Source organism: Eucalyptus grandis, chromosome 11 (genome assembly GCF_016545825.1).
Source record: "Eucalyptus grandis isolate ANBG69807.140 chromosome 11, ASM1654582v1, whole genome shotgun sequence".
Taxonomy (NCBI): Eukaryota; Viridiplantae; Streptophyta; class Magnoliopsida; order Myrtales; family Myrtaceae; genus Eucalyptus; species Eucalyptus grandis.
This window is the reverse complement of record NC_052622.1, coordinates 33,397,275-33,422,894: the sequence shown is the minus strand read 5'-3', so window position 1 is coordinate 33,422,894 and position 25,620 is coordinate 33,397,275. Positions and strand designations below refer to the sequence as shown.

Sequence of the window (25,620 nt, the reverse complement as noted above, 5' to 3'; positions counted from 1 at the left end):
ATGAAAATCAGCAATGGGTTAGGGATCGTGATCAGATCAAACATATGACTACCCTTTATTATTCACAGTTATACACCACTTCCGGATCTAGACCTTATGCACAGATATTAGACCAATGTCCAAGAATGGTGGATGCAGAAATGAATGCTGGCCTACTCGCTCATCCCACTCTTGAAGAGGTCCACGCTGCTACTTTTCAACTAGGTGCTTCAAAGGCACCAGGACCCGACGGTTTAAACGGATTATTCTACCGATCGCATTGGGAAATTATTAAAAAGGACATTCACAGGGCAGTACAACAATTTTTTCAAAGTGGCACACTACCCCCATCCCTAAACAGTACAGCTATAACCCTGATTCCCAAAACTCCTCACCCGGAATGCTTAGATCGTACCGCCCTATTAGCCTATGCAACTATATCTACAAAATTTTCGCTAAGGTGCTTGCTAATCGATTGAAACCTCTACTGCCTCTACTGATCACTGAAGAACAGAGCGCCTTTGTTGCTGGCCGACAGATTCAGGATAATGTTCTAATAGTACAGGAACTCATTCACCAACTCAAAACAAGGCAACGGAAGCGTCATTTTAAAGCCATTCTAAAAGTAGACATGCAGAAAGCTTATGACCGTGTTGAGTGGGACTTTCTCTGAGATTATCTACTTCGATTGGGCTTTCATTCACATTGGGTCCATCTAATTATGCAGTGTATCTCAACGCCTTCTTTCTCTCTTAAAATGAATGGGGAGTTTTTACCAAGATTTCAACCTTCCCGTGGACTGAGGCAGGGAGATCCCTTATCCCCTTACTTGTTTATTATCATTGCAAACCTCTTATCCATCATAATTAGAAATGCTATGAATACGGGCTCTCTCAAAGGGATAAAGTTGAACCAATGGTGTCCTACTCTATCACATCTGTTTTTCGCCGATGATGTTGTGTTTTTTCTGGATGGTACCCTCTTTGAGTGTCAGCACCTCTCTAACATTCTAAATCAATATTGCTTAGCATCAGGACAAACGATCAATCGTAATAAATCTGGAATTTTCTTTAGTTCCTCTTGTCCTATTGCTCTTCAGGAAAATTTAGCTACTGAGTTACGGGTACCAATTTTACAGCGTTGTGGGAAGTACCTAGGGATACCTACTGATTGGGGAAGATCTAAAAGAGATATGTTTTCTTGGCTGCTGAGTAGAGTCCAAGCCAAACTAGAAGGATGGAAGGAGAAGCTTATATCTAAAGGGGGGAAAGAAGTTCTCTTAAAGGCGGTTATTCAATCTATCCCTCAGTATGCAATGTCTGTGTTCAAGATTCCGATATCCTTATATAGAGTCATTAAGAAAAGAATGGCTAAATTCTGGTGGAGTAATGATGCAAGTAGATCTGGAGTGCATTGGCAAAGCTGGAATCGTCTACAGAACCGAAAAAACCTTGGTGGATTAGGATTCAGGGATTTAGTGAGTTTTAATCTCGCCATGCTCGGTAAGCAAGCATGACGTCTACTGAATCAGCCATCATCTTTGTGGAGTAAGCTTTTTAGGGATTATATTTCCACTCTTCCACTTTTTAAAAGCAAACAGGGTTCTCGCCCCTCATGGGGCTGGCAAAGTTTATTATGTGGCAGGGATGCAATATCACCTCATATTAGTTGGTCTGTGGGAGATGGATCATGCATCAAAATAAGAGAAGACAGATGGCTTCCTATGGGAATTTTAGTTGGACCTAAAGCCCATGAAGAACCTACTCTAGTAGCTGATCTTATCGATCAATCTGCCAGTTCATGGAGAATTGATTTGTTATCCAGATTTTTTGATATGCCTATTATTCAACAGATCAGAGACATTCAACTCAGACCTCACTTTACCACAGATACACTCATATGGACAGCAACAAAGCAAGGCATATTTATGGTGAAATCTGCATACCATGCACTCACTCACACTCAATCGGCCATCACAACCTCATCGGCATCAACATCACACCAAACTCCTACCTGGTTATGGCGCTCTATCTGGAAAATGCCTGCAGCTCCCAAAATCCGAGTATTTCTTTGGCCCATCTGCAATGATGCCTTGGCAATGCGAGAGAACCTGCATCGACGACATATATTAGATAGTCCCTGTTGCACGTTGTGTAAAAGAAAAACACCAGAAACTATAGAGCACTTACTATTACTCTACTCGTGGACTCGACAGTTTGGAATCATCCCCGATTCGGTTTCTCCTTCCCATTAATATCAACCGTATGGATTCATGGATCACTTCAACGGTTGGAACAAAAAATCGTTTACCTCGGCTAGCCTTTATATCTCACATTTTGTGGCAGATCTGGCGTGCTCGGAACGCCTTCGTCTTCCGAGGTACTTATCCCAAATCATATCAAGTTGTAGAAGCAGCTCTAACTGGTGCTCAAGCGGACCGATCATCTTCAGCCTCAAACCTGCACTGGAACAGTTTCGTCATAAATCGATCCCATCTATGGCGTCCTCCAAATCTTGGGGTGTTGAAAGTCAATATAGACGGATCATTTCACCAAGGCAGCAACAAAGGATCGATAGCTTGTATATGCAGGGATTATCAAGGACGGCTTACCGATGGGTTTTCTGAAGGGGTAGCCGCTATCTCTGCTCTTCAGGTCGAGATTCAAGCCCTATCATTATCGCTTCGGCATCTTCTGCACCAAGGGCTCCAATCAGCAACTATCGCCGTTGAATCAGATAACCTTACGCTGGTCGAAACTCTGAACAGCCACTCTCAGCCACCATGGACGGATCGTTCTCTTTTCGCCGAAGCAGCTTTTCTCCTAACCCTATTTCCCAATCTCACGCTAGGGTTTTGCCGAAGAGAGGCGAATTCTGTCGCTGACTGGGCTTGCAAGGCCCATCACCCCTCCTCTTTGATTTGTAATTGGGCCCTTAATTCCTCCCCCCCGCTCTCTTGAACTTATTATGCGCGGATGCTCTAGCCGCGGATGTAAGGCCTTTTCCTCTTAATACTATGAGGGTTTTCATTATAAAAAAAAAAAACTTGTTCATAACTTAATAACACTTTTCTGAGATACCAATTTGTTTTTTCATGATTTGCATCTTGACTATTTTCAAGCCAACAATAACACTTTGCTGAGATACCAATTTGTTTATTCATGATTGCATCTCGACTATTTTTATGCCAACCGACCTACTTTTATTTTTAAAACTTACAATGTCATCACCTGCCTAAATTAGAGCAATTGACCAATTCTTGTTAGATTAAATTATCAACTGATTTTAGGTTGTCAACTCACATAGTTGCTTTCAACGTTATTTAATCTTTTAATTTCCAATTGTTCCAATTGAGTATTAATTTTTACTTAGCAGTCTTACATTTTACTAGCTTTTTTTTTAGAGATTATCAACCTAAATTTGTGTCTCACCAACCTTCTCTCCGTTAAATACCATCTACTATGGGGTTACCAACTTTGATTTATATATATAATTTTATTTTTTAGGGGCTAATTTGTCCACTTTTCTTACCCTTTTCAAAAAATGCATTTTGCAGAATACTTGATGTACTGGACATGACAGAGCTTTTAATTTGCTTAATGGATCAAGGTTCTTCAAATCCGTTCTAGCGATTTATTTATAAGCTTTAATTATTGAGTGTTAAATTCTTGTTTGCACACCTGCATTGTGATCTTACATCTGTTAGTGGTTTAGGATTAATATTGGTCAAGCTTACTTACCAAATATATTTTTGGAATGAAGCGAAAATATACCAAAAGAGCATTAAAGTAACCAAGCCCTCGTATCTATGATGTCCAAAAATCAAATGTTCTTCCACATTTTATTAAGTCTACTTATCAATCCATAATAAATTAGTGACAACTCCTGAATGAATTAGATTGCATGTTTAATTAATTAAATTAAAGCCCTAAAGTTGTAAGGTTTGAGAGAGTTCGTGCTAAATGCATGCTTAGCTATTAACTTTTCATTAGCAGTTCACCTCTTATAAGATCGCGATACACTCCTATACCAAATGCATGTATAAATGTCATTGTTCATGTCATTGTTCAATCTAATTATGTATTCATGCGTTGTGTGTTAGAAGTCGTTCTGTTACCTATTAGGTGAAATTATCTTTAGTTGCTGAGCAAATTTCTGAATAGATGTTTCCTTTGTGCTTTGTTTTTTGTGCTCTCCACTGATCGCGAATGGTGATCATCGGCTTGAAGTCGTTGGCCTGACCACATGTGACACTTAAGCAAGAGGACCCACCACCCCTGAGTCACACTTAATACACCTAGCGCCTCCCCTGGGTTTTGAACCCTTCACCTCTGGACTGAGGATCAGCAGGGCCTTATCCAGCGGAGCCACCGCGGCCGGTGGTAGTGGAGCATAGGCTGTTCATGGCTTAATACTTGAAGAATTGATCGTTGATGGAGATTGGGTATTATAATGCATAATGAGGAAAAAAAAATGAATGCACTTGGTCTACAGGTGAAGAGACAAAGTGAAGAGAAAAAAAAGGGAAAAAATTTAAAATTTAAACAAGGAAAATTTTCAAACAAAACAAAGGTCCGAAGTGGAAGTTGTTTTAAATAAAAGCATGTTGCTATATCAATCTTAAAGAATGGCTCAATCTCATCAGCTAGTCAATGACATTTTCACCCTTCATTGTTTTTTTTTTTTCATTTTCATTTTCTTTTTGTCCTTTTCGCTGATGGCCAATCTCAAGCGATGGCCAGCCACTAGTAGTACTCGAAGATGGTGGGCTGAGGCCACCTTGGAAAGCCAAGAGCAATGGCCAGCCTTGCCTAGGCGGCTCTCTTTGACCACAGGTAAGGCCGACCCTTGCCAAATCCAGGCAACGGTCACATCACCCTCAGCCAACGAGGACTTGGGCGAGGCAACCCTCGCCAATGGTTGGTGAGGACTTTTTGTTAACTTCATTGATGAAAAATGCTAATGCAATTTTTTGATATTTTATCTTTCCCAAGTGGCGTTAAGGCTAATTAAAACACTAAAATGAGATCGTTTTGATACGAATCCTAATTTTGACACACAATATTAATACATTCGATCAAATAGAATTAATTTGCCGCATCCAAACTAATACCAATTCAACCCATTTCATGAAAAAAAACTGCGACCAATTGATCAATCACCAAAACCAGTTACAAATAACAACTTGTTGTGGAATCGAAACATATAAATGTTGACTAATTTAGCTAACATTAAATTGGTAAAATGAAATGATTAAGTAGAAGAACGGGACCTATTATAGGACATACGATGTATTACAGACATATGATCATTACGCTTCAATTGGGTTATTCTATTTTACCTCTTAGAAAGAAAATAAATTAATTCAAAATACTTAACATTAATAGCATGACAATGGATTTATACAAAACTTTTATCCCGGGCACATGCAATGAAGCCATAGACAATTAAGTGAAATCCAAGCCCTTTGCCTGTGACCATTGGTCATTGCCAATGCCGTCCCATTGCTAGTTTTCTAGATCTAGGTGAGGGTCGCCCTCACCCAGCTCGCCAGCGATCTCGCCAGCCATGGCCGACGCCTCACCGGCGATGGGGCGGCGGCCACTGGCGGGAGGATCTACCATTGTGAACCACACGACGATATTCCGTTTTCTTTGGATCCACCATCGTGGGCCCAACAAGAGCCCACAATACAACACTAAGCCCAATATATCTAAAAGCCCAAATCCATTTCCTTCTCTCTCTCTCGCTCGCCGGCTCTCGCTCTGCATCCGCAGCCGAGCCTCGCTTCTCTCTCTCTCTCTCTCTCTCCTCCGATCGGAATGGCCACCTTAGCCCGCATTTCCAGACGAGCCCTAGCCACCGCGGTCTCCAACCACGGCCACCGCGCCCTCTGCCGCCGCGCCTTCTCCGCCGAGGCGGCGACGGCGGCGGCGGCGGCGAAGACGATCGCGCCGTCGCCGGATCGGGTGAAATGGGACTACCGAGGCCAGAGGAAGATCATCCCGCTGGGGCAGTGGCTCCCCAAGGTCGCCGTCGACGCCTACGTGGCCCCGAACGTCGTCCTCGCCGGTCAGGTCACGGTCGGCGACGGGGCGTCCGTCTGGAGCGGGTCGGTCCTCCGGGGCGACCTCAACAAGATCACCGTCGGGTTCTGCGCCAATGTCCAGGAGAGATGCGTCGTTCACGCCGCCTGGTCTTCTCCAACAGGTTAGGGTATTTCTCTTTTGAAGACTTGTGAAGAGCATTGATTGTGATTTTTGGGCGTTAGGGTTCTGGAATCGGTGTTATCTCTCCGTAATTTTCCAGCAAGTTATTTTCTTTATTGCTCCACTTGCTTGATTTCGCCAGGAAGAATGTGTGTGGAGAAATGTTCTTTAAGAAGTGCTTTAGGAAGTCATTAGCTATTGAAGAGGGAAATTGCTTGTCGCGAGGATGCTAAGGGGCCGTGGAGTTTGTTAGTATCCGCAGCTGAATTTTTTCTACTTATAGAGGATTGATGATATTACTGGGGAGGCAATTGTCGCAAGTTGATTAACTTGTGATTTAGAGCTCACGAGGTGTGAATGTCTGTTTCTTTGATAAGGTGGGCATGTAACTTCTCAAATTATGCTGAAGTTAGTTTGATCGATAGCAAAAGCTCGTATTACTGTCGGGCAACTTTGCCAGTTGATCTTTTAGGGAATTGTAATTGATGTGCTCGAATATGGGGGTCAATGGGTCACTAATCTTAATTTGTTAATTTCTGCACTGTCTGAATTTGTTGGCCTTCAATGATCTTTTTGGTTTATCATAGCATTTGATCTGGACTGTGCAGCGTCATTAATTGCATTGTTTAGATGCTGAAAGGAAATGCTGCATGAAACCATGTCATTGTTTCTTCTTTCTTCTATTTATCCCTTTGATTTTTATTTTTGCTGAATTGTTCTTTAACAGATTGTAACTATACTGAGACAACTATTGTGTAGTGTGAACTTTGAGGTTCAAACAATGAACTGGGTATTAATATAACAATTTGGTGATCATTGGGATCATTTCCCCGCGGAAAATTGTTATTGCATTTGATATATTATGTGGTGGATATTTTGAAGAGGGAGAGAGATGAGGTCCATCACGTTCTTGCATTCCAATCAATTTTTCTTTTTCCGAGAAAAGAAAAAAGAAGCTAAAAGAAATGGAAGCTGAGGGTTTGGTGTAAGTTAATCGGGGCAGAGCAGAGTGAAATCAGTGGCTCTGAAACACCTGTGGGTTTTCTACAGGGTGCCCGCAACTCCAAGCCCTACACATAAAAAATTGATGGCATCATAGTACGGGTTTTGTGCTTAATCAATGATGTTGCTGGAAATTGGAGCCTTTTCAGGATCCTCTGAAAGCTTCACTTTCCTCTCCTCTCATTGTTCTTCTCTTCACAAACCCGCCTCCAAACGCCATTACATTTTTTATTCCTGTTAAAAGAAAAAATTCCTGCCTATCTGTCTGTGTGTCTTTCCATTCACATTCATATATCTTTTTAAAAGATATATTATAAGGTCAAAATTCTTGTAAATAAATTTAGCAGGCTTGCGGTTTCAAACGCTTCAGTTTTATTTCTTCCCCAAATGGAAAAGTCTCCGTAGTGGAGAGTTATGTTTTGTCTATTTGTTCGAGTTGTTAATCTAATCAATTTTCTCGTTTTCCTTGCAGTAGACTCTAAGGTATGTGGACTGATAAGTTCCGAACATATTTATACTGAGCAGTACTTTTATGAGTCTTGATTCTTGATTTGCACACCATCCTTTTTCTGTTCCCATTCTTATTCTTCGTGTGCATGCTTTAGACTTTCTTATTAGTCAAGCATTTAAGTTAGAGCTTGTTTCAATTAGAAAAAAAGGTTAGAGCTTGTTGCTGAGATGAGCTCAGTTTTTAATGTTTCTGTTCATAGAATGAATAAGAGATGGAAGGTAATTAAGATATGATGTTTCGGTGAAGGATAAGAATCTTGTAGAAAAGATTGTTGTCAATGTATGCCAACAAAATGTAGTTTTGGCTCTACTATGCACCTACCAGCAGTTGTCTACTATATTAAGACTTAGTAACAATTCTGAAGGACTGCAGAATTCTTTTCCTTGTTTGTGTTTTGTGCTATCAATTTATGTAACCAGCAACTTCTCTCATTTCTGCCAGGTTTGCCAGCAGAGACAACTATTGAGAGGTTCGTGACCATTGGTGCATACAGCCTCTTGCGGTCGTGCACGATTGAGCCTGAGTGCATTATTGGTCAGCACTCCATTCTTATGGAAGGTTCCTTGGTGGAGACCCACTCAATTCTTGAAGCTGGGTCGGTGGTCCCCCCAGGAAGGAGAATTCCAACTGGTGAACTTTGGGCTGGAAATCCTGCAAGGTTTGTCCGGACACTCACTCATGAAGAGACATTAGAAATCCCTAAACTTGCCGTTGCAATAAACGATCTGAGTAAGAGCCACTTCTCAGAGTTTCTCCCTTATTCAACTGTGTATTTGGAGGTTGAGAAGTTCAAGAAATCCTTGGGGATTTCCATATAATAGCCACCGTTAACTTTGACTCGAGTTTTATGTTGGGCATCCCATACAAGGAAATAAGCTGCTCTAAGACACGTAAAGCTTGCCTTTCGAGCTCCATGCAGATTTTTATTGGCTTGTCACTGCTTCACAAGATTGTTTGCATACTCGGTCACTTGATGAGAGACTGCATGTGTTTTTCGGGACTTCAAGTTTGTATGGGTTCACCATTTTCTTCCTGGTATGTAGACCAAGAATTTTTGCATTTCTCAGTTGAAATCTAGTATTGAATGGTTCTTCTGCACCTTACAAAGCAGACTTCGTCCTTACGAATCTCTCTGTTATAAATTATCATCCGTGACTGCTCCTGAAAGGTCACAGCTCAGAACATACTCGTTCGGACTATGGAAGGTTGGTTGGTGAAGATTCCTGATGCTAAAGCTAACTCTATTATTGCATTGGATTGTGGCGGCCAATCAAGTTTCAGCTAACCCATTAGATTAGATTAGATTAGATTAAGATTAGATTAGATGTATTGGTATTTCGTGGAGGGCCTTCCGCAATTACCTGGTCGGTACGTGCTCCCCAGTGGTTGTACCCAATCGGAACTGCCTTTTCCGTAAGCGAGAGCCATTCGGATTCCACTACGAACGTATGCTGTCTCCTACATCTCCCAGAACTCGTCGTGATTCGAGTCTTGACTTGTGAGTGGCTACGGCAGAGAGAGGAAGGAAACTAAATAAGAAGATACAATGATGGAAAGATTACAGGAGTTTAGCAGATCTTTTGGGGGCAAATTGGCAAGACCCGAGGTGCATCTTTTTCTCACGCCAATTTGGGAGCAAATCTCCATCGTCCTATTTCCTTTTGGTTGGACAGGGTCCTATGAGCTGACTCCCTTTTCCTGCCAAGGTGGGCGAAAGCGACCGCCAGGGTGGAAATAAATAATTAAATCCCGTCTTCTTGTGGAAAGTCTTCGGGCATCTAAATTTGCGAATCGAAATTTCGGTACCGGCAGAATTTTGTTTTATGGGGTTACTTGCAAACTTTCGATTTCTTTTTGTTGACGTGATCGATCTCCTTCACTTTCCAACAACTCTCCTTGGCACGCTCCTGAAATGCGATCCAACCTTTAGTGATTATCGGCGGGGGACGTTGCGAACTTAATAATAGCCGGTCCTCGTCAGAAAAAAGAGAGAGAAAAAAAGAGGCGTGATAGCTAGATCAAACCATCATCTCAAGCTTACGAGTGGATTTAGTAATTTGATTTAAGTAGGCTCCAAATATACCTGAGCTCCCAAAGTGATTGTCCGGTCGACAATGTAAAAGAGAATGTCCAATGGAGGCAGGCCGCGCCTCGTGATTTATTACGTGAGAGAGACAAATCGAACTGGTCAGTCCGCGCGATTCAATAACCGCTTACATCTATGATGAGCTGATGGTTCTCCTCCCACCACGTGAAATGCGTTGGGGGAAAAGATCGGACCTTGAGTGGCCGGGGAGGGATTAATTCGTCAAAATAATTTCGTGGGCGCAAGAATGATAGTGAAGATTTGGTGAAGGAACCTTTTTTTTTTGTGCGAGCTTGTTGCCCCACCTTATCGACCACTGAGAGGAGTTTCCCAGGAGCTAATTATGGAAATTATTTTAATCCTCCTTTTCTTTGCTGAGGTCCTCCCAATGAATCAAGCAACGATTTTGACATCCCAACCATTCACATTTCGTGCAGGCCGGAGGAGGAAGGAAAGGGTGGGGGCCTTCTCTCTTATATAAACCGTCCTCGCTTTCTGTTGTAGACATATGTATTATATCTATACACCTCAACTTCATCGATAAAACTGCGGCCATCAGAGATTGTCGAAGAGGCTCGCGGTGAGCCCCATGTTTGGTGCATCAATCTGATCCTGGTGGTGCAGGTAAGTCGAGGTTCGTGACGATGTTGGAATGGCTCAATCATATCAAATCTCCCAAGTGTCGAAATGGGTCCTTTAATCTGATTGAGCCGTGCCAATATCTTCACTTATTTTGCTTCTTTCCTGAAATCATCCGCCATCTCGCTTGTCATGCGTACCTTGGTCGAGCATGCTTGTTTTTTTCTTTTCGTCTTTCATTTTGTTAAGGCTGAGGATGATTCCTAGTGATTTCTCTGGTTCCCGTTATTGAGTTTGTTTCTACTGCAGTGTTCATAATGCGGAACTGCCCGTGTAAATTACAGTAGAACAGTTTGCTCAATCATGAAGCCATCTGGTCTTATGAAACCGTAGCCATGTAGTTTTAGATATCGCCGGTTGTGAGATTGGCAACATTGACTTTAGGTGGGTCAACAATCAATGATCGCTTGAACAGGGTGAATGCTAAATCCCCTAGTACCATGCTTAATCTAAGTACAGCATCTGGAAGTCGTGCATAGCTAAAAACATTATCGGAGGAAGGCAGATTTCAGCTCACAGAGCTACGAGATAACGATACAAATGGATTCAGGGAAGCAACTAGATGAGCGATTCTTTCTATCTTTTCCTTTACATAGCAGATTCTGACATTATAAGAGTTAGCAGTGGGAACCCATCTCAACTCTCTTCCCAGAAAAGCCAAAACTACAAGTAACGATGGGAGGTCAATTATGTGATCATGAAGATTGAATGCTTAGAAGATTCTACAGGAAAACGAGGATAACGAACACATATGGATTGAAGGTCAAAGGGCTAACCTGAATGCACTGGACCGACTAAATGTAGGAGGAATCATTGTGTTATTGCAATATAGAGGTATAACAACATTTAGAGTTTGTTGTTTCCTCTCATTTTAACTAATGAGTCGCTGCTTAGGATGAAAAGCCCATAATGCCGTACTTATCTTTCTTTAGTATCAGTTAAATCATATCCAAGTGATAAAGCATTTGAGATGTGGAGTTAACTGGGTAAACAAACAAGACTCCAAATGGGAGTCCTTTTGACTTTGCCCAAGTATAACATGTATCGTCCTTGATGGAGAAAGAGCGCAATCACCGAATCAAAACGGGAGGGCGATGTAGTTAATACTCTGAATTAGAACAGTTCACCAAAACACAGTTTACATACGAGAAAGAATACCACGATAATCTCTACATGAGAATGAATATGCAGTAATTATGCATCAGGAAATTCGGGAGTGAGCTTATAGCTTACTAGTCCCAGTGAAAGGGAATTACTTGAGAGGCTTCATTCCTTTGCCGTCCTTCAGATCCTAAGTGGAACAATCCCTGGGAATTGGTATTCCTTCCGCTGCCACTGGAAATGCGAACAGAGTCCAAGGGCTCTGAGCTGTGATTACCGCGGTGGGAGTTTTGGTGCGCCAGATGGCTGAAATTAGTTCCTGAAGTCTGCATCTGTGGTGATGACAGAAGAGAGAGAGCACAGTCCGATTCGCTGACTAGCCGGTCATAGAACATATTGCGGCCAAGCCCACCACTATCAGACGAAACAATTGTCCTAGGGAGCTGCTGACATACAGAAGATTCGGCAGACATTTGGCTGCTCAACACGGGATTATTCCCTTGCAAGAATTTAATTTGTTTGCCTCCCCCATATATGCTAGAGGATGACCCATATAGGTGTTGGTGGCGGGCATATAGAGCAGCCTCCTGTTCAGGATTGACAACTCCGGCCCATGTTGGGTTGCCAACAGCAGTAGTGGGATATACCTGTGAGTTAGATAGCGGTACTAATTGGGGACCTGAAAAAGATTGAATGAAGAGTCAAAGAAGCATAATAACCGACACAAATAGTCATGCTAGTATGAGGAGTCATTTACAGACTTCTCCTGCACTTATAAAGTGATCAATAGGACCAATCTGTCTGCTCATGGTAAGCTATCATTGGCAGATGGAAATTTGTAATAGAGAAGCCAGACCATCTAAGCAAGAGGCTAAAATTGCCAAGAATTGAAGATCTAGAATTTAGTTATTTCTGTTGGAATGTATGAGTATTCAACCAGCCATCATATAACAGATGGAAGAAGACATCAGGAATACTCAATTAGTCACTGGTTCTAATAACTAAGCTCATTCCTACCCAAATTGAGCTCCCTCAGAACCACTATTCTTAACGTGATCGAACACAGAGCATTCCCAAGTTCTTCTGACGGGATATCTCCTGTGGGCAGGACTAATAGGGGGAAACATACAGGTAAACAATAAAGTAGAAAGAGGTGGTCATTCCACTCCAGAAAATAAATCCCCTTGCAGATGCAATTTCTGCATGTATGGATCTTATGCCAGCTCTAATCAGAACCGAGTATTTATGAAATTGTCCTAGAGCCTGCCACGTGCTGGCATTACACATGGTACATTGGAGCTAAGAAAAATTACTACAAGCGGATCTTCACCTCGAAAACTGGAAAAGATGTCTGCTGACCGACTTAGTGGATCCGGCTGAGGTTTTCTTCGCCTTCTGTTATGTCCATCAAGGCGCTTCCTGCAACTCCTTTTGCCCTCATCAAATTCCTCCAGTGAATGGAACCTACAAGACCAGATATTGTTTAAAACATAATATTAGCCATTGTCGACTCCCATTCCTGTTGTTAGGAGCAGTTTCCATTTAAACAATCCACTTCAGACCGTGAGTATTATTAACAATGACGAAGCAAAACATTGGGTTTGAAGAATACGTTGAAGCATTGGTAACGATTTGAGACAATCAAAAAGCATGGTCAATACCTGCTGCATTGCTGACAAAACCTTTGTTTTCTACCATTAATCGTCACCTCGGGAGTCTTGGAGTGAACTTCGCAGACCTTGTGGCGCCTATGGTACTCTCTACAGTTACTAAGGTCCGCATTGCAACCGTCAACAAGGCAATGTACTGCCTGACCCCCACTGCTCGCCGATCGAGCCCTCTTCGACGACCCCGATGGAGACGATGCCATCTTTGAGACACCAGAGTCCTTCCACATATTTACCGGTTCGTTCACTGTGTTACTCATTTGACCCAGCTTCAAATCAACCGAAAATTCTCCTTTTGCACTAGGAATCCCATAGCTATTCGGCCCATCAGCTCCATGGCTGCCTGGCAGGGTTTCTTGGCCAAATTCAGTCAAATCCCAAGGAGCTTTCAGATTCCAATCCATTAAGCCTTCCACCACTTCAATTAAATGAGATTGTAGGCAAAGCGACTCAGAGACCTTTCCTCACCCAGGACGACCGAGCTTCTCTCCTTTTGCAAGATTGAATTCTTTTTTTGTCCTCAGCTGCATCAAACAGGGAGCAGAAAACTAAACAAAACAGTATCATCTAGCCAAATCAAGCACTCGAGATTTTCGTCTTTCTAAATTGCTGACGAACATAAAGCAGAAAAATTTCCAGTCGGCTGCTGGGGAAAGGAAAAATCTTTCGTGAGCTAGAAAGGAGACATTAAGGAAAGAGTTGCACAATGGGCAGCTCGAGGAGTAATCATTACCTCCAGTAGCTCTTTGTGATGTCTAAGTTCATGGAAAGCGTAAAAGAAAAAAGGACATCACAAGAACCGTTGGCAATAACTACAGGTCTACAAGTACGGTACAATAATGCTGCGGAAACGTTTCCCGGGACAATCGGAAGATCAGAGGAGAACGTACTAGGCAGAGATCAACGAACACATTTAAAAAAGAAAAAGAAAAAGACTTTCCAGGAAGAAGAAAGCGAGTAAATTTAACAAAACAACCTTGACTAAAATGTCCATCAACTCCAAGAGCGAGGAGTGCAAAAGAGTAGAGCAGTTGCGCACAGGAAGTCCAGTCCAGGATTAGAAAAGAAAGAGACCGAGCCCTTCTCTCTAACCATCCATTCCAGGCATAGATTCCACAAAGACCAGCACAATAAAGAATCAACCCGGAAAAGAAAGTAAAAAAAACCCAACCCAAGAAAACCCAAGAGTGGAAAAAGGTGAAAAAAAGAAAACAGGGGGGGAAAACAGGAGCTTTTTAAGGAAGAGTCACACCCACCCACCTGTTTGCTGCTAACAGAAAGCCATCCCAGCCCTCCACTTGAAGGGTTGCTCTTGGTTGCGCAGAAAGAGAAAGGGGGGATGATGGGAGTGAGTTGTCTTCAGTGATGTGGAGAGAAATCATTGAAGGAGAAGTTGGAGGAGCCAAAAAGGGGGGGCAGGGGGTCAGGGGGCAGGGGGCTTGATTTGGCTCTCCCCAGTCCACTTCAGTTGTTATTATATTATTATCTTGCATTCCATATGTAGGGTTTTTTGGTGCTTGGAAATGTGGCTCTTTTGCCTGGTGGGCTAATGAAAGCCGAGAGGAAGGGGACAAAACCCCACTGTTTTGTACCCTCTCCCAACGCTCTCTTAAAGAGACGCCAACAGTGAGAGAGGAAAGAGATGGCAAGGAGCCAAAAGAGAAAAGGAGGGAAAGGGAAAGAGGGGAAACAAAAGGCGTGCAGCGGATGATGGACGATGGGTTGTGACAAAGCGAGTGGCTGTGGCGTTGTGTTTCACATTTTATGGCATGTCTTCCTTTCGGTGTTCCTTTGCTTCAATCCCTTTCATCCGCTCCCTACTCATCCGTGTGAGTCCGATCCATCACGAGTTTGGATTTTGATGAAATCCGTAACGGGACCGGCAAAATCTAAAATGCAAGGATCCACTGAACATCGTGTCGAGGGACTGGGCACTCTAATTTTTGGTTTTAACCTTACTTGTAACCCTTTACCTGATGGTCCATTTTTCTACTTTTTCCTCACTAGTTTGGTCCTAGGTAAAGATGCTCGAATCGTACCGTGACATAAAAAAGAAGCGCTTTTATGTGTTTGGATTGCCGCGAGTGCCTTAATTTCACATTCATTCCCAAACGATATATTTTATCATGAGAATCGCCAATTCCTTCCCGATTTAGCTGCATAGAATGATTGTTTTTCACAAATTAAGAATATGCCGGCGGGAAAGTAGATGTACGGTGCAATCAATCTTGACAATACGATGTTGGTAATTTGATCCACTCTGTATCAAGTTGTGCCCTAAGCGAAATAATTCACCACAGTTTATATAAACATCAGTCGCTTTGGAGGTAGTTCCATGGTTGGCCAAAGGAAAGAACGTCTTTGCTCTTGCTTAACCTTTCCACCCGTTGATTCAGCACCTAAGGGTGAGTAGGCTGGTTGGTTGGTGGTCCCCCAAGGCCTACGGTTGCTTAATGCAAAACCAGACATTCTCATTTTCCTGGCATACCTCGCTTTAATCTATTAATTTTTTCTCTTTCTATTATAAGTATGCTTCCAGAGTAATCTAACCGGATCATCAAAAAGTGCGTTTCTGAGTTTAAGCACGCTTGCATTTTTAATGAAGACAAGACACCCCAGGCCCATCCTACCATGCCGCAGTCTTCTCTGTTCATCAAAGCATGGTAATTAAATTAATCAACATAAATTATAACTAGAGACAATAAAATTAATCTCGCCGACTTAATGGTAGCCCATGTTTGGTGACTACTTAGCCTGTACCTTTAGAGGAGTGATTCATATAAACGGGATGTTCTTACTAATGTAACCGATAGAGTCGATTAAAAGGATGTAAAGATTATGTTGCTCTAATCGATTTCTTATCACATTCGCTACGTGTTCTCCTCAATGCAGTTCACAAGGCACGATTAATTTGTGTAATACGATAATAGCATATGGGGAGCGAGCATGATACCCCTTTTTAAAACTTCGCTTGCAATGTGTTTGGAAAAAAGAATTAAAATCTTAGGGAAAAAAGGAGGTCGTCATTATTTTACAAGTAGGGGAACGTATCACGATAATTGTCTCTTACTACCGGGCGAGAGCTAAAGAAATTACTAAATAATCAGGAGCATAGACCCTCCTCTTGCGTGATTGCAACGTTGGAAAAATCAAATCAACTGATTCCACTGCATATCTCTACAAATCAATTATTTAGCTCGGTCCAACTTGATCAAGTCGAGCATTTATAAATCTAGCACAATCTTCGGGACTATGATGCCGCGTGGCAGCACCGCATACACTTAGGTCCCACATAAGTGGAATTCATGTCACATTAAGTTGTGATTAGGGATTATTTTGTGAGAGAAGTGAGGATTTTTGGAGGGTTGATGATAGAAACAAAGTTAATGCAAAGCCCAACCACCAAAACTAGGGGAGGGGGGGGGGGTGGGCAATGAAGATTGTTGTTGAGCCTGTCAGTAGGTCCCCAGCATTATATGACTTCGATGCTCTCTTTCCCTGACTTTGATTGCTCTTGTTCGACGCCACGTGTCCCCCTCGTAAAACTTCTCAGGAAATTCCCACATATGAAGCTGTCGGCAAACTATTCAACGCCCGGTTTCCTGTCTCTCGGTCATTTTCCCCCCCACTCCTCCAAAATTTCTGCCTTTTTAAAGCTTTGAGCGATTCCTTTTCCCACGATCAGACCAATCATTCGGGATTTCTTGCCTCCAAACGTTAATTTTCATTTCTCGGAAAACCGACGTGGGTTTTGGGTCGCGGAAAATTAGGACTTGATTAGGAGAATCTCCTCCCCTTTCTCGTGCCGGCTTTTATGTGGAAAAGTTAGGCCAAACTCAGTGGGTTAGGGCTGGAGTCGTGGGCCTAAATAAGGAATTGGTTTGCACGTGAAAATGTAAGAAATCGAGCATCCGAACCATGCACATGAATCCTTCTATTCATTTAGATTTTGTTTGTTTCGTAAAAATTAAATAATTCAAAAAATACTTTTTTCAATAAAATTCTTTTCATTGTGCAAACATAAAATCTTTATATTTTTAAGTGACATGAACAATTTGATTTTAAGTGGATTTTTCAAAATGATTCCTTCTTTGCGAAATAAAAGTCACTTTCACTGGCGAAATCAACAAAAAGAGAGGGGGAAATCGAACAAAGTTATGCAGGGAGCTAGTAAAGGCCGTGGATTTTCCACGTCATGGGAGCTCGTGTGACGGTCCAAAACTCCAAAAGGATGGCGGGCAAGGCAACACGGCATCTCTTCTTTTTTTCTTTTTTTCCACCACGTGCGGAATGACTCTCGGCGCACTCCCAAGAAAAATCAATCGAGCGTGCCCCCTTCCCACCAGAGCCAATGATCGGAAAAGGAAAGCAAAAAACGAGGGGTCTCATTCCACCGCACGGCCGAAGCGGGGATTTATTCTTTTCTCCGGGAAGCTTTCCTCAAGAACCGATTCTCCTCCTTCCGCAACCGGACGTGATTATTCCTGTCTTAATAACGCATTAACCCCCCTCTTTACCGAAATTAATCCCACTTAGATTTCACCTCAGCGCCTTTCATTTCTCGGGAAAAACGTAACATTTTTTTTTTTTTTTTGGACGATGCCAAACCGCGGCCGCCGCGGGAAGCGCCGCCGCCGCCGCTGGTCAGAGAGGATGCCCTTCGATTCAACGTCACCGTTTAAAACATGGTCCTTCTCTGGTGGACGGTTCGCGGTGCAAATTCAAGATCGATCCCCTCTTTTTCCATGGTAAAAATATACGCAAGGCTCGCCTTCTTTCGGGGCAATTTGGGCCGTCGTTACTCGGAAAGCCCAACAGGACAAGAAGGCCCAGGCCCAAAAACGGAACTTTCTCTGGTCAATGACAATGGCGGGTTCCGGTATTCGCTCCGAGCAGGAGAGAAGGAGAATCTTCGAAAAGGGAGGAGAACTGCAAAACCGTGAGCTCGGAGCCAAGTGGAGACTCGGAGATCCTTCGATTCGCTTCGCGTCGCGTTGGGAAATTGGGATTCCGTGCAGCATCAGTGTGAGCTTCTAGGGTTTCATTTCCGGCGGAAACGCTGCTGTTCCTCTTCTTCTTTTTTCTGGTCGCGTGAAATGCTGAGGTTGTTGTATGCGCACATTCGAACTTCGAACTTAGGAATGGCGTTTTTGCCGCAAATTTGTCCAGGTTGCAGCCAGGGGATGGACGGGGAGGAGTTGACGCAGCAGGAAACCGAACTCTACGATCGTCAAATTAGGGTTTGGGGCGTTGATGCCCAGAGGAGGTTCTCTTCTCTTTTTTGCCCCCCTTTTTTAACTGCTCGTGAGATCTCGAATTGTTTAATTTCCGTTGCCGTTTCTATGGTTCTGCTCGCGGGGCTTTTTTGAGGTCGATGACGGTGAAGAAAGTTGCCGTCTTTTTTGGTTCAGTGTTGATATCTCTGTTAAGATGTGTAATACTAGAGGTGATCGAGGTTGTTGTCCTATTTTCAGGTTGAGCAAAGCCAATGTTCTTGTCTGTGGAATGACGGGAACTGTTGCCGAGGTAAAATCCTTGCATTTTCTATTCAATTAAGCAGCTGTTGTTTGTTGTTCGCCGTGTCCTGTCGAAACTTGTATCTTTGTCGAGGCCATCTTTTTCCAGGTGTGTTACTTTGTGTTAATTGTCTATGGTTTTTTGGGGAGCAGTTTTGCAAGAACATTGTGCTAGCAGGAGTTGGGAGTGTGACCCTGGTGGATGATGGGGTAGTCACTGAAGCGGCATTGTCTGCCAATTTTCTGATTCCTCCTGATGAGAGCGTGTCTAAGGGCAGGACTCTTGCCGAGCTCTGTTGTGATTCTCTCTTAGAGTTTAATTCTATGGTCCGTGTATCGGTTGAAAAAGGTTGACTCTTACTAGACAGTTGCTTGTAGGCTTCCTTTTCCTGTATTCACGCTGTGCTGAGTTCTGAATAGCTGAATGGTGCTCTGTGGTTTCTCTATTTGGATACATCACTAGGTGATATATCGAGCTTTGGTGAAGATTTCTTCTCTAAATTTGACGTGGTTGTCATTAGTTCATGCTCACTGGCTACTAAGGTAAGAAGCTCTGCCCATTCAAACTTGAATCCTCTTGAAAGAATTTGAAAGCTCGGTTCATCAAGTATCAATAGGCAATTGTTGTTCTTGTTTAAAAGCCTCTTGTATTTTGTATATTGCAGAAACTGATTAACGAGAAATGTCGGAGATTGTTGAGGCGCGTGGCATTTTACACTGTAGATTGCAGAGACTCATGCGGAGAAATTTTTGTCGATCTCCAAAATTACAAATACACAAAGGTTGCAACTCACCCCTATATTGATCATGCTATACATTAGCAAAGTATATGGAATGGCTGTGCAATTCACCAAAAGCCTTACAAATTTTCATTTGAGTCCACATGGTACAGTTTTAAATGGTTAAATGCAGTTGGCCTTATTTAGTGAATTTGCAATATCAGCTAGTGGCAGGGTAGGCAATGAACATCGATATTTGTTTGGTAAGATGTCAAGCAGTACATTTTCTAATTTGTTTGGAGATTATACAGGGTTGGTTATTATGCATGATAGGGTGGAACAGGTGCACTTATGACCTTGTAACTTTGTGGAATTTGGTCTTAGCAGCATGAAGTATTGCCTGTGTTAATCGTCTTCTTGTTATTGCTAGCCTTGTACGTGAATTGCTTCAGTGGCATGCCTGAGACACACTTATCAAACAATGAGATTTTTGCACTAAACTTTGCAGATATGAGTTGCTTTGCTATATTCAATAATATTGATCATCAGAAATATTGATATCGTCACTTTGTTTTCTTCTCCTGGATGGCAGAAAAAAGTTGATGAAGCTGTTGAATTCGAACTAAAGTATCCTAGTTTTGAGGTATGACTGAATCATCCTAATCAGATGAATTGATGCTTGTCTCACTCTATTTATTTAGAAAATGTTATGGTAATGATGCCTATAGTAGTTAAAAGGAAAAGAAATAAACAATGATTGAACAAGAAATGCTTGTGAAAGCCTTTTCAGACTACTAATCGTGGATGATCTGTTACATATTGAACTGTGCTATCACTGGGTGTGATTTTGAAGTTATAAACAAGCTTTGAGAAATGTATGCAAACGTTGAGCTGTTTTTTCCCCCTTTATCACACAGGAAGCAATTACAACACCTTGGAAAAGGCTACCCAGGAGAATGGCGAGGCTCTATTTTGCCATGAGAGGTACATCGAGGTTATCCAAATTGCATTTAATCTGATTTTTCCTTGGGAACTAATGTATTTTGTTATTGGCCAGATGTGTAAAATGGTTTCTTTTGTTTACTGAGCCTAGTTGTCGTTCTTATCAATTGGCAGATGTTTTTACATTTCTCTTTCGTTGAGTACTAATACCCTTGTGTGTGTTGTCATATAAGTTCCTGTAGTCAGCGATTCCTGTGCATTTATTCAGTTTAGAAATTAGCTAATGTGCAACCTCTCTGTGCTGGTTACCTGATATTTCCTTTTATCATTTAAATGAAGAATGAATACTGTAAGTCAATTGTTATTTAATACTGCCAACTCTGTCTTCTTTCCCTACTTTTGCAGTCATCGAAAAGTTTGAAGAGGCAGAAGGGCGTAAGCCTGGCGAAACTTCGATTCTTGATTTTCCTGGTGTTATGAAGAAGAGACAGGAACTTTGCGAGGAAGAGGTGGGTTATATGGAAGCTGCATGTGCCATATGATTTTTTCGCAGGGTTCTCTCTCATATGTTTGATATGATAATTTTGTGTGGTTCTCCTCGTTACTTTGTGACCATGCAGTCATTCAATGAATCTCAAATTCCGGATTATCTACTAGAAAGATTGGTGGTTGGTACGAGAGAATTTCCACCAGTTTGTGCAGTCATTGGGGGAATTCTTGGACAGGTGCTATTCCTGTTAAATTTTTTGCATTCTGTTGCTATCTTAATGTGTGAGTGATTTCCTTATGCCCTTTCAACATATTCTGCCAATGCAACCATTTAGGAGGTGATAAAAGCGATATCTGGGAAGGGAGATCCTCTTAAGAACTTTTTCTTCTTTGATGCTTTTGATGGCAAAGGGATAATAGAAGACATATCAAATCCAGATGCTGCAAGCTGACCCAGCCTACATGAAAGGCTCTCTGGTTACTTTTTTCTCCTTTCTTTATTAGTGCTAGGAGTAGAGTTGGAATCTGAGGGCTATTATCAACTGTAACTGCCATTCCACCTAGGGAATTTGGAACTGCAATGACTGCTGTGAGGGCTATTTGACAATGTTGTTAGCCTATTTTTGGTCAACTAACCTTGGATTGCTGATGAAGGTAGTGACAAAGCATCATCTTCATCTCTGATGTAAGGAACCCGCCATATGTTTGAATTCGATTAGTAAACCCAGGGCGTTGTCTTGGTCTTTTACTATTCGAGATAACTGGAAACTTGAGAAGCAGTGCGGAATGTGGCAATCGTTATTGATGCATCAATGTGACTGTGGGGGGCCATGCTGGAATTTCTGTAGACGAAGGCAAAAGCAGTTATTTGGAACGTAAGGCTGTGGGTGAATTCTCAAAAGGATGGACATCATTTGAAGAAGTCTGTCGGTAGGGTTGCCTAAAGCCTCATCGTGCGGGAGGAGCTGAATGACGATGACCGTGTTACCCGCGCTGTGGGTCTAGATCATGATTCTGGAAATTTGTTGGTGGGGGATGCCGGGCCAGCAGCCAATTTTTCCACCAAAGTTTGAAACTTTAATAAAGCAAAACGGGGGGGAGTCACTTTAATATCCTTAGCAGGACAATTGAAAAGGGAAAAAATGGAATTTTACGGGAGAAGAATAATCATGAAAGTTTCCTTTCGACTTTATGCTGTCGGTAAGTTTAAACGTCCAGTGCCTCGCGTTAGCCAAAAATTTAGTTTAAGAGTAAGGGAAAACATGTCGTCTCAAGAAAATATGGAAGAGTTGAAACGTTCAAAGACTTAAGTTGACCAGATGATAGCTCGATCGAGCTGGCCGTCGCCTAGAATAATCGCCTGCGCGCAGATTGAGATTCTCAAGCTTTCGGTTTTAGTTTAGATTTACAAGATCGTAATTTATCGTCTCAAATGTCAAGGGGCGATCTCAGCGTGGATGATTCAGAAGATGAACTGAAGTCAGTTATGTAGTCGACAAGTCCTTCAGATTGTGCACGAGGGTTTTCAAAAGCCGAGCATGGATCAGTTAGTTTTATGCCGCTCCTATAACCCCGTTCCTCCACATCCCACGTTCGAAAAAAGATCCCCTTTTCTTCACCGTCACAACTCATCATCATCCGGAACAACTAATAAAGCAGAGAGACAGACCCCACAAAACCATGCATGCTTCGAGTGCAGAACCAAAAGGAAAGTGCCGACACCCAACTGTACCTCAAGTTCCAGAAGTTTGAATCAAGAGCGGAATCCTATAAACCATACGACCTCCGCAATGCCAATAAAACCCCGGTCCAAGTCATTCGGCTCCTGAGGAGCAACTCTCCACGAGTCCTCATGGCCTCACTTCAGCACGGATTTTGTAGGTTACCACCGCCCTGGAAGGGAATGGCAAGGCGCTACGACTCAGCTGCGGAAGAGACGGTGAGAGAGAGACGAGCCGCCATCGAGAGTGGCAGGTTGAAGGGAAGGAGATTGTTCGACATGCCGGACTCGGGAGATGGAGAAGCGGAGACATGCAGTGGGTTAAGTGGTGTAACTGATGGTGACAACGACGACGACGACGACGATGAAGATGACTGCTGTGATCAGATCAAGACAAGTGAGGAAGTGGTGGCAGCGGAGGATGGTGGTCGCTGCTTGTCATCATCGTCATCGTCTTCTTCTCTAGGCACAGGGGAAATAGAGAAGAAGAGAAAGATGGTAAGGGGGTTGATGGCGGGCGGGAGATGGATCGGGATGGTTTCGGTACTGCTCGTGGTTGCCGTGGTCGCCATGAGAAGCTGTGCAACTGGCCATGGAGGCGACGGCTATATGAATCTCGTCCCTACTTGACAGTTAGCATCTCCTTTCCATAAGTTTCCAGCTTTTGCTGTTTATGCTATAGTTCCTTTTGTGCATTGCATGCTGATGAAATCATAGTCACTGCCATACTTGCTGGGTTGCTTCTATTCTGGGTTTGTGGTCACCCTTGATTCGCTTCTCATGTTTCTCGTCTGCTCCCGCTTATTTAACTATCCAATCACAGTTCGTCAGATCACTCGGTAGATCAGATTTATAAAAATAATGTTAGATGCGCATGTGGTACTATATGATGGAGTCAATTCGATTCACAATGGAAGCACATTCCACCTTCAATTCAGGACGAGGAGGGAAGTTCATGAAAACGGCCGTACGCTGCTCAATTGACGGCCCAATTCGGCAAAAGCCTTCAATTCGAAATCAATGTTACTAGATGAAATGGAATGGACCATCTTCAACTTCGACTTCAAGCACCCAATTGGAATTGGGGCCATCTGCATCTGGAAAGCTGCTACAAAAAGCCCATCAAGAAGCCCAGCCCGTATAGTGCTCGGGTGAGCAAGACCCATATTCAACTCGGGGGCCTTCGAAAAGGATCACGAGAAAGGACGATGGGGAACGTACTCCCCAGCTGCACATGACCCGACAGCATCCTCGGATTTGGATTAAACTTTGCGGAGATTAAGGTTCATTCCAAAACATAAAACGTACGTAAACGCATATAATCAGCCGCATCTGCTCTGCTTCTGTTAATATTCCCTGATCACGCACTTAAAAACTGTTAAAATAACGGGTGTGTCCCCTATTCCTCGCACTATTCTCCATCTTCATTTATCTTGTAAGTAGCTTTTCACTGATAGGCGGGCGAGGACTAATAACGGGTGTTTATATTCCCGTCCGGGCCTTTCTTTTCATGTTGCGACTTTGATGGTGCGTGCATGCTTTGGATCGCATTGTATCGTATCAGCTGCGAGCGGGGTTCTTTCTTTCTGCATCACTCTCGCACCCCGTGTTTTTAGGTCTTCTCGTGGGGTACCACGATGTGTCACCGTGAAGCCACAATGATGTTACTGGGAGGGGTGGGGTCCAGGCTCTTGAACGGAGGAAATCATGGCGTGCATGGCCAATCAATCAAACCGACGTTTACCGTCGTGTGTTGTGCTTTACTGGTGCATAATGTGACGTTTGAGCTGCTTTAAGGTTCCATTATTTGTACGGTCCGATGGGGCTTGTTGCCCTAATCTGGCGTTGCAAGGCATGAGAAAGTTCGTCTTTTGGGTCTAGGATTCTTTTTAATCACGGGTACGACAAGAGAAGGCATCGACACGTTGGGTGCGTGTATCCTCTGGAATATAAGTTGGTCCAGATGGACTTGCGGATGGGTCGTTCATGAGTGAATATTTGTCATCATTATAACATGGATTTAACTTTTTTACCATCATGTCGAGGCCATCTTTGATGAGAACCTAATATTTCTGCACTGTCTTCTGTAGAAGATCAAGAAAAAAGGGGAAAAACGTTTTTACCATTATGTCGTGGCCATCTTTGATAAGGAACCTAATCTTTCTGCACTGGCTTCTGCAAATAGAAAAAAGGAAAGAACATAATGGTCGACATTATGTTTTTCTTCTTGTGCAAACCCTAATTTCATCAACCCCCCACCTGGACCATTGCATGTTTCCGTCGAGCCACGCGTGGGGTCTAAATTTGTGATCCTGAGATTCGCGGTAGCTTTCATTCTCAAAAGTGCCTCCTTCTCATTTCCTCTGAAGAGTGGAGATTTTGCTTCCTCGTGATATGTTTGGTGACTGTCCTCATAGGATGATATTGACAGAGAGAAAAATGACAAGAAATGAAAGATACGACGGTAATTTCATATTCGCAACTAACTGTCTCGTGTTTGAATCTTTGATCCTGAATGTTCTCCTTTCTCACTCTTCCTTTCTTATGTGATGGGAATCATTCTTTAGTTTATAAATGTCGCGTTTGTCTATTTCAGATTCGCGTTATCTGTCTTGCCCGCATTTACATGGGGAGAAGTATTAAAAGCAGCAAAGTGAAAGGTGAATAGGTCCTCCTTCAGTGGTTTGAACCTCTAAAATTATAGGTCCTGTGAAATCACTTCCGACCATTCCAAAAGTTCATGCCATTTGACAACAGCGTGGTTTAATTATCAAATTATTCTAACATGAAAGTTGCATATATAATGTAGCTAACAATGTCTTGTTCGTCTTAATCCGTTGGGATAACATGTAGTTTAAGTCCTATTATAGGAGAAAGTTACGGATGTATCATGAACCGTGATTCTTCCATGCTCTTGTACCTTTGTGAATGGAACTTGGTATCGTTGGGGACAAGAGTGAGTGATGTAGAGGGATGATATAGCTAGTTCGTGGGAGTGGCATCATGGTGTTTGTGCTAAATTTTTTAAGATAGAATGATT

The 25,620-nt window shown here is 42.7% G+C and overlaps 4 protein-coding genes across 10 annotated transcripts; 3 read left to right on the top strand and 1 right to left on the bottom strand.

The window, feature by feature from the left end:
- The first annotated feature begins 5,733 nt into the window (after positions 1-5,733).
- Positions 5,734-8,822, top strand: LOC104426144 (gamma carbonic anhydrase-like 2, mitochondrial). Its single transcript, XM_010039097.3, has 2 exons — positions 5,734-6,189; positions 8,143-8,822. The coding sequence occupies exons 1-2, from the start codon at positions 5,802-5,804 to the stop codon at positions 8,517-8,519; spliced, it is 765 nt and encodes a 254-aa protein (XP_010037399.2). The 5' UTR covers positions 5,734-5,801; the 3' UTR covers positions 8,520-8,822.
- Positions 8,823-11,498: 2,676 nt separating this feature from the next.
- Positions 11,499-14,643, bottom strand: LOC104426143 (squamosa promoter-binding-like protein 13A). Of its 6 annotated transcripts, none has more exons than XM_010039093.3 (4): positions 14,455-14,643; positions 13,189-13,742; positions 12,858-12,991; positions 11,499-12,206 (listed from the first exon to the last, which is right to left on the bottom strand). In XM_010039093.3, exons 2-4 carry the CDS (start codon positions 13,596-13,598, stop codon positions 11,659-11,661), a joined length of 1,092 nt encoding a protein of 363 aa, XP_010037395.1. In that variant the 5' UTR covers positions 13,599-13,742; positions 14,455-14,643; the 3' UTR covers positions 11,499-11,658. The 6 variants fall into 6 exon arrangements, with proteins under 6 accessions (XP_010037395.1, XP_010037397.1, XP_039161654.1 ...); XM_010039095.3 differs by having other exon boundaries at positions 13,189-13,718; XM_039305720.1 differs by lacking the exon at positions 14,455-14,643 and adding an exon at positions 13,928-14,444 and having other exon boundaries at positions 13,189-13,718.
- Positions 14,644-18,062: 3,419 nt separating this feature from the next.
- LOC104426142 (SUMO-activating enzyme subunit 1A) lies at positions 18,063-21,639 on the top strand. Its single transcript, XM_039305421.1, has 11 exons — positions 18,063-18,219; positions 18,364-18,460; positions 18,669-18,720; positions 18,864-19,059; positions 19,174-19,253; positions 19,376-19,492; positions 20,022-20,072; positions 20,347-20,413; positions 20,777-20,880; positions 20,992-21,096; positions 21,196-21,639. The coding sequence occupies exons 2-11, from the start codon at positions 18,378-18,380 to the stop codon at positions 21,310-21,312; spliced, it is 972 nt and encodes a 323-aa protein (XP_039161355.1). The 5' UTR covers positions 18,063-18,219; positions 18,364-18,377; the 3' UTR covers positions 21,313-21,639.
- Positions 21,640-22,468: 829 nt separating this feature from the next.
- Positions 22,469-25,194, top strand: LOC120289989. Of its 2 annotated transcripts, none has more exons than XM_039305423.1 (2): positions 22,469-23,212; positions 25,177-25,194. In XM_039305423.1, the coding sequence occupies exon 1, from the start codon at positions 22,545-22,547 to the stop codon at positions 23,208-23,210; it is 666 nt and encodes a 221-aa protein (XP_039161357.1). In that variant the 5' UTR covers positions 22,469-22,544; the 3' UTR covers positions 23,211-23,212; positions 25,177-25,194. The 2 variants fall into 2 exon arrangements, with proteins under 2 accessions (XP_039161357.1, XP_039161356.1); XM_039305422.1 differs by lacking the exon at positions 25,177-25,194 and adding an exon at positions 23,519-24,618 and having other exon boundaries at positions 22,470-23,212.
- The last annotated feature ends 426 nt before the right edge of the window (positions 25,195-25,620 follow it).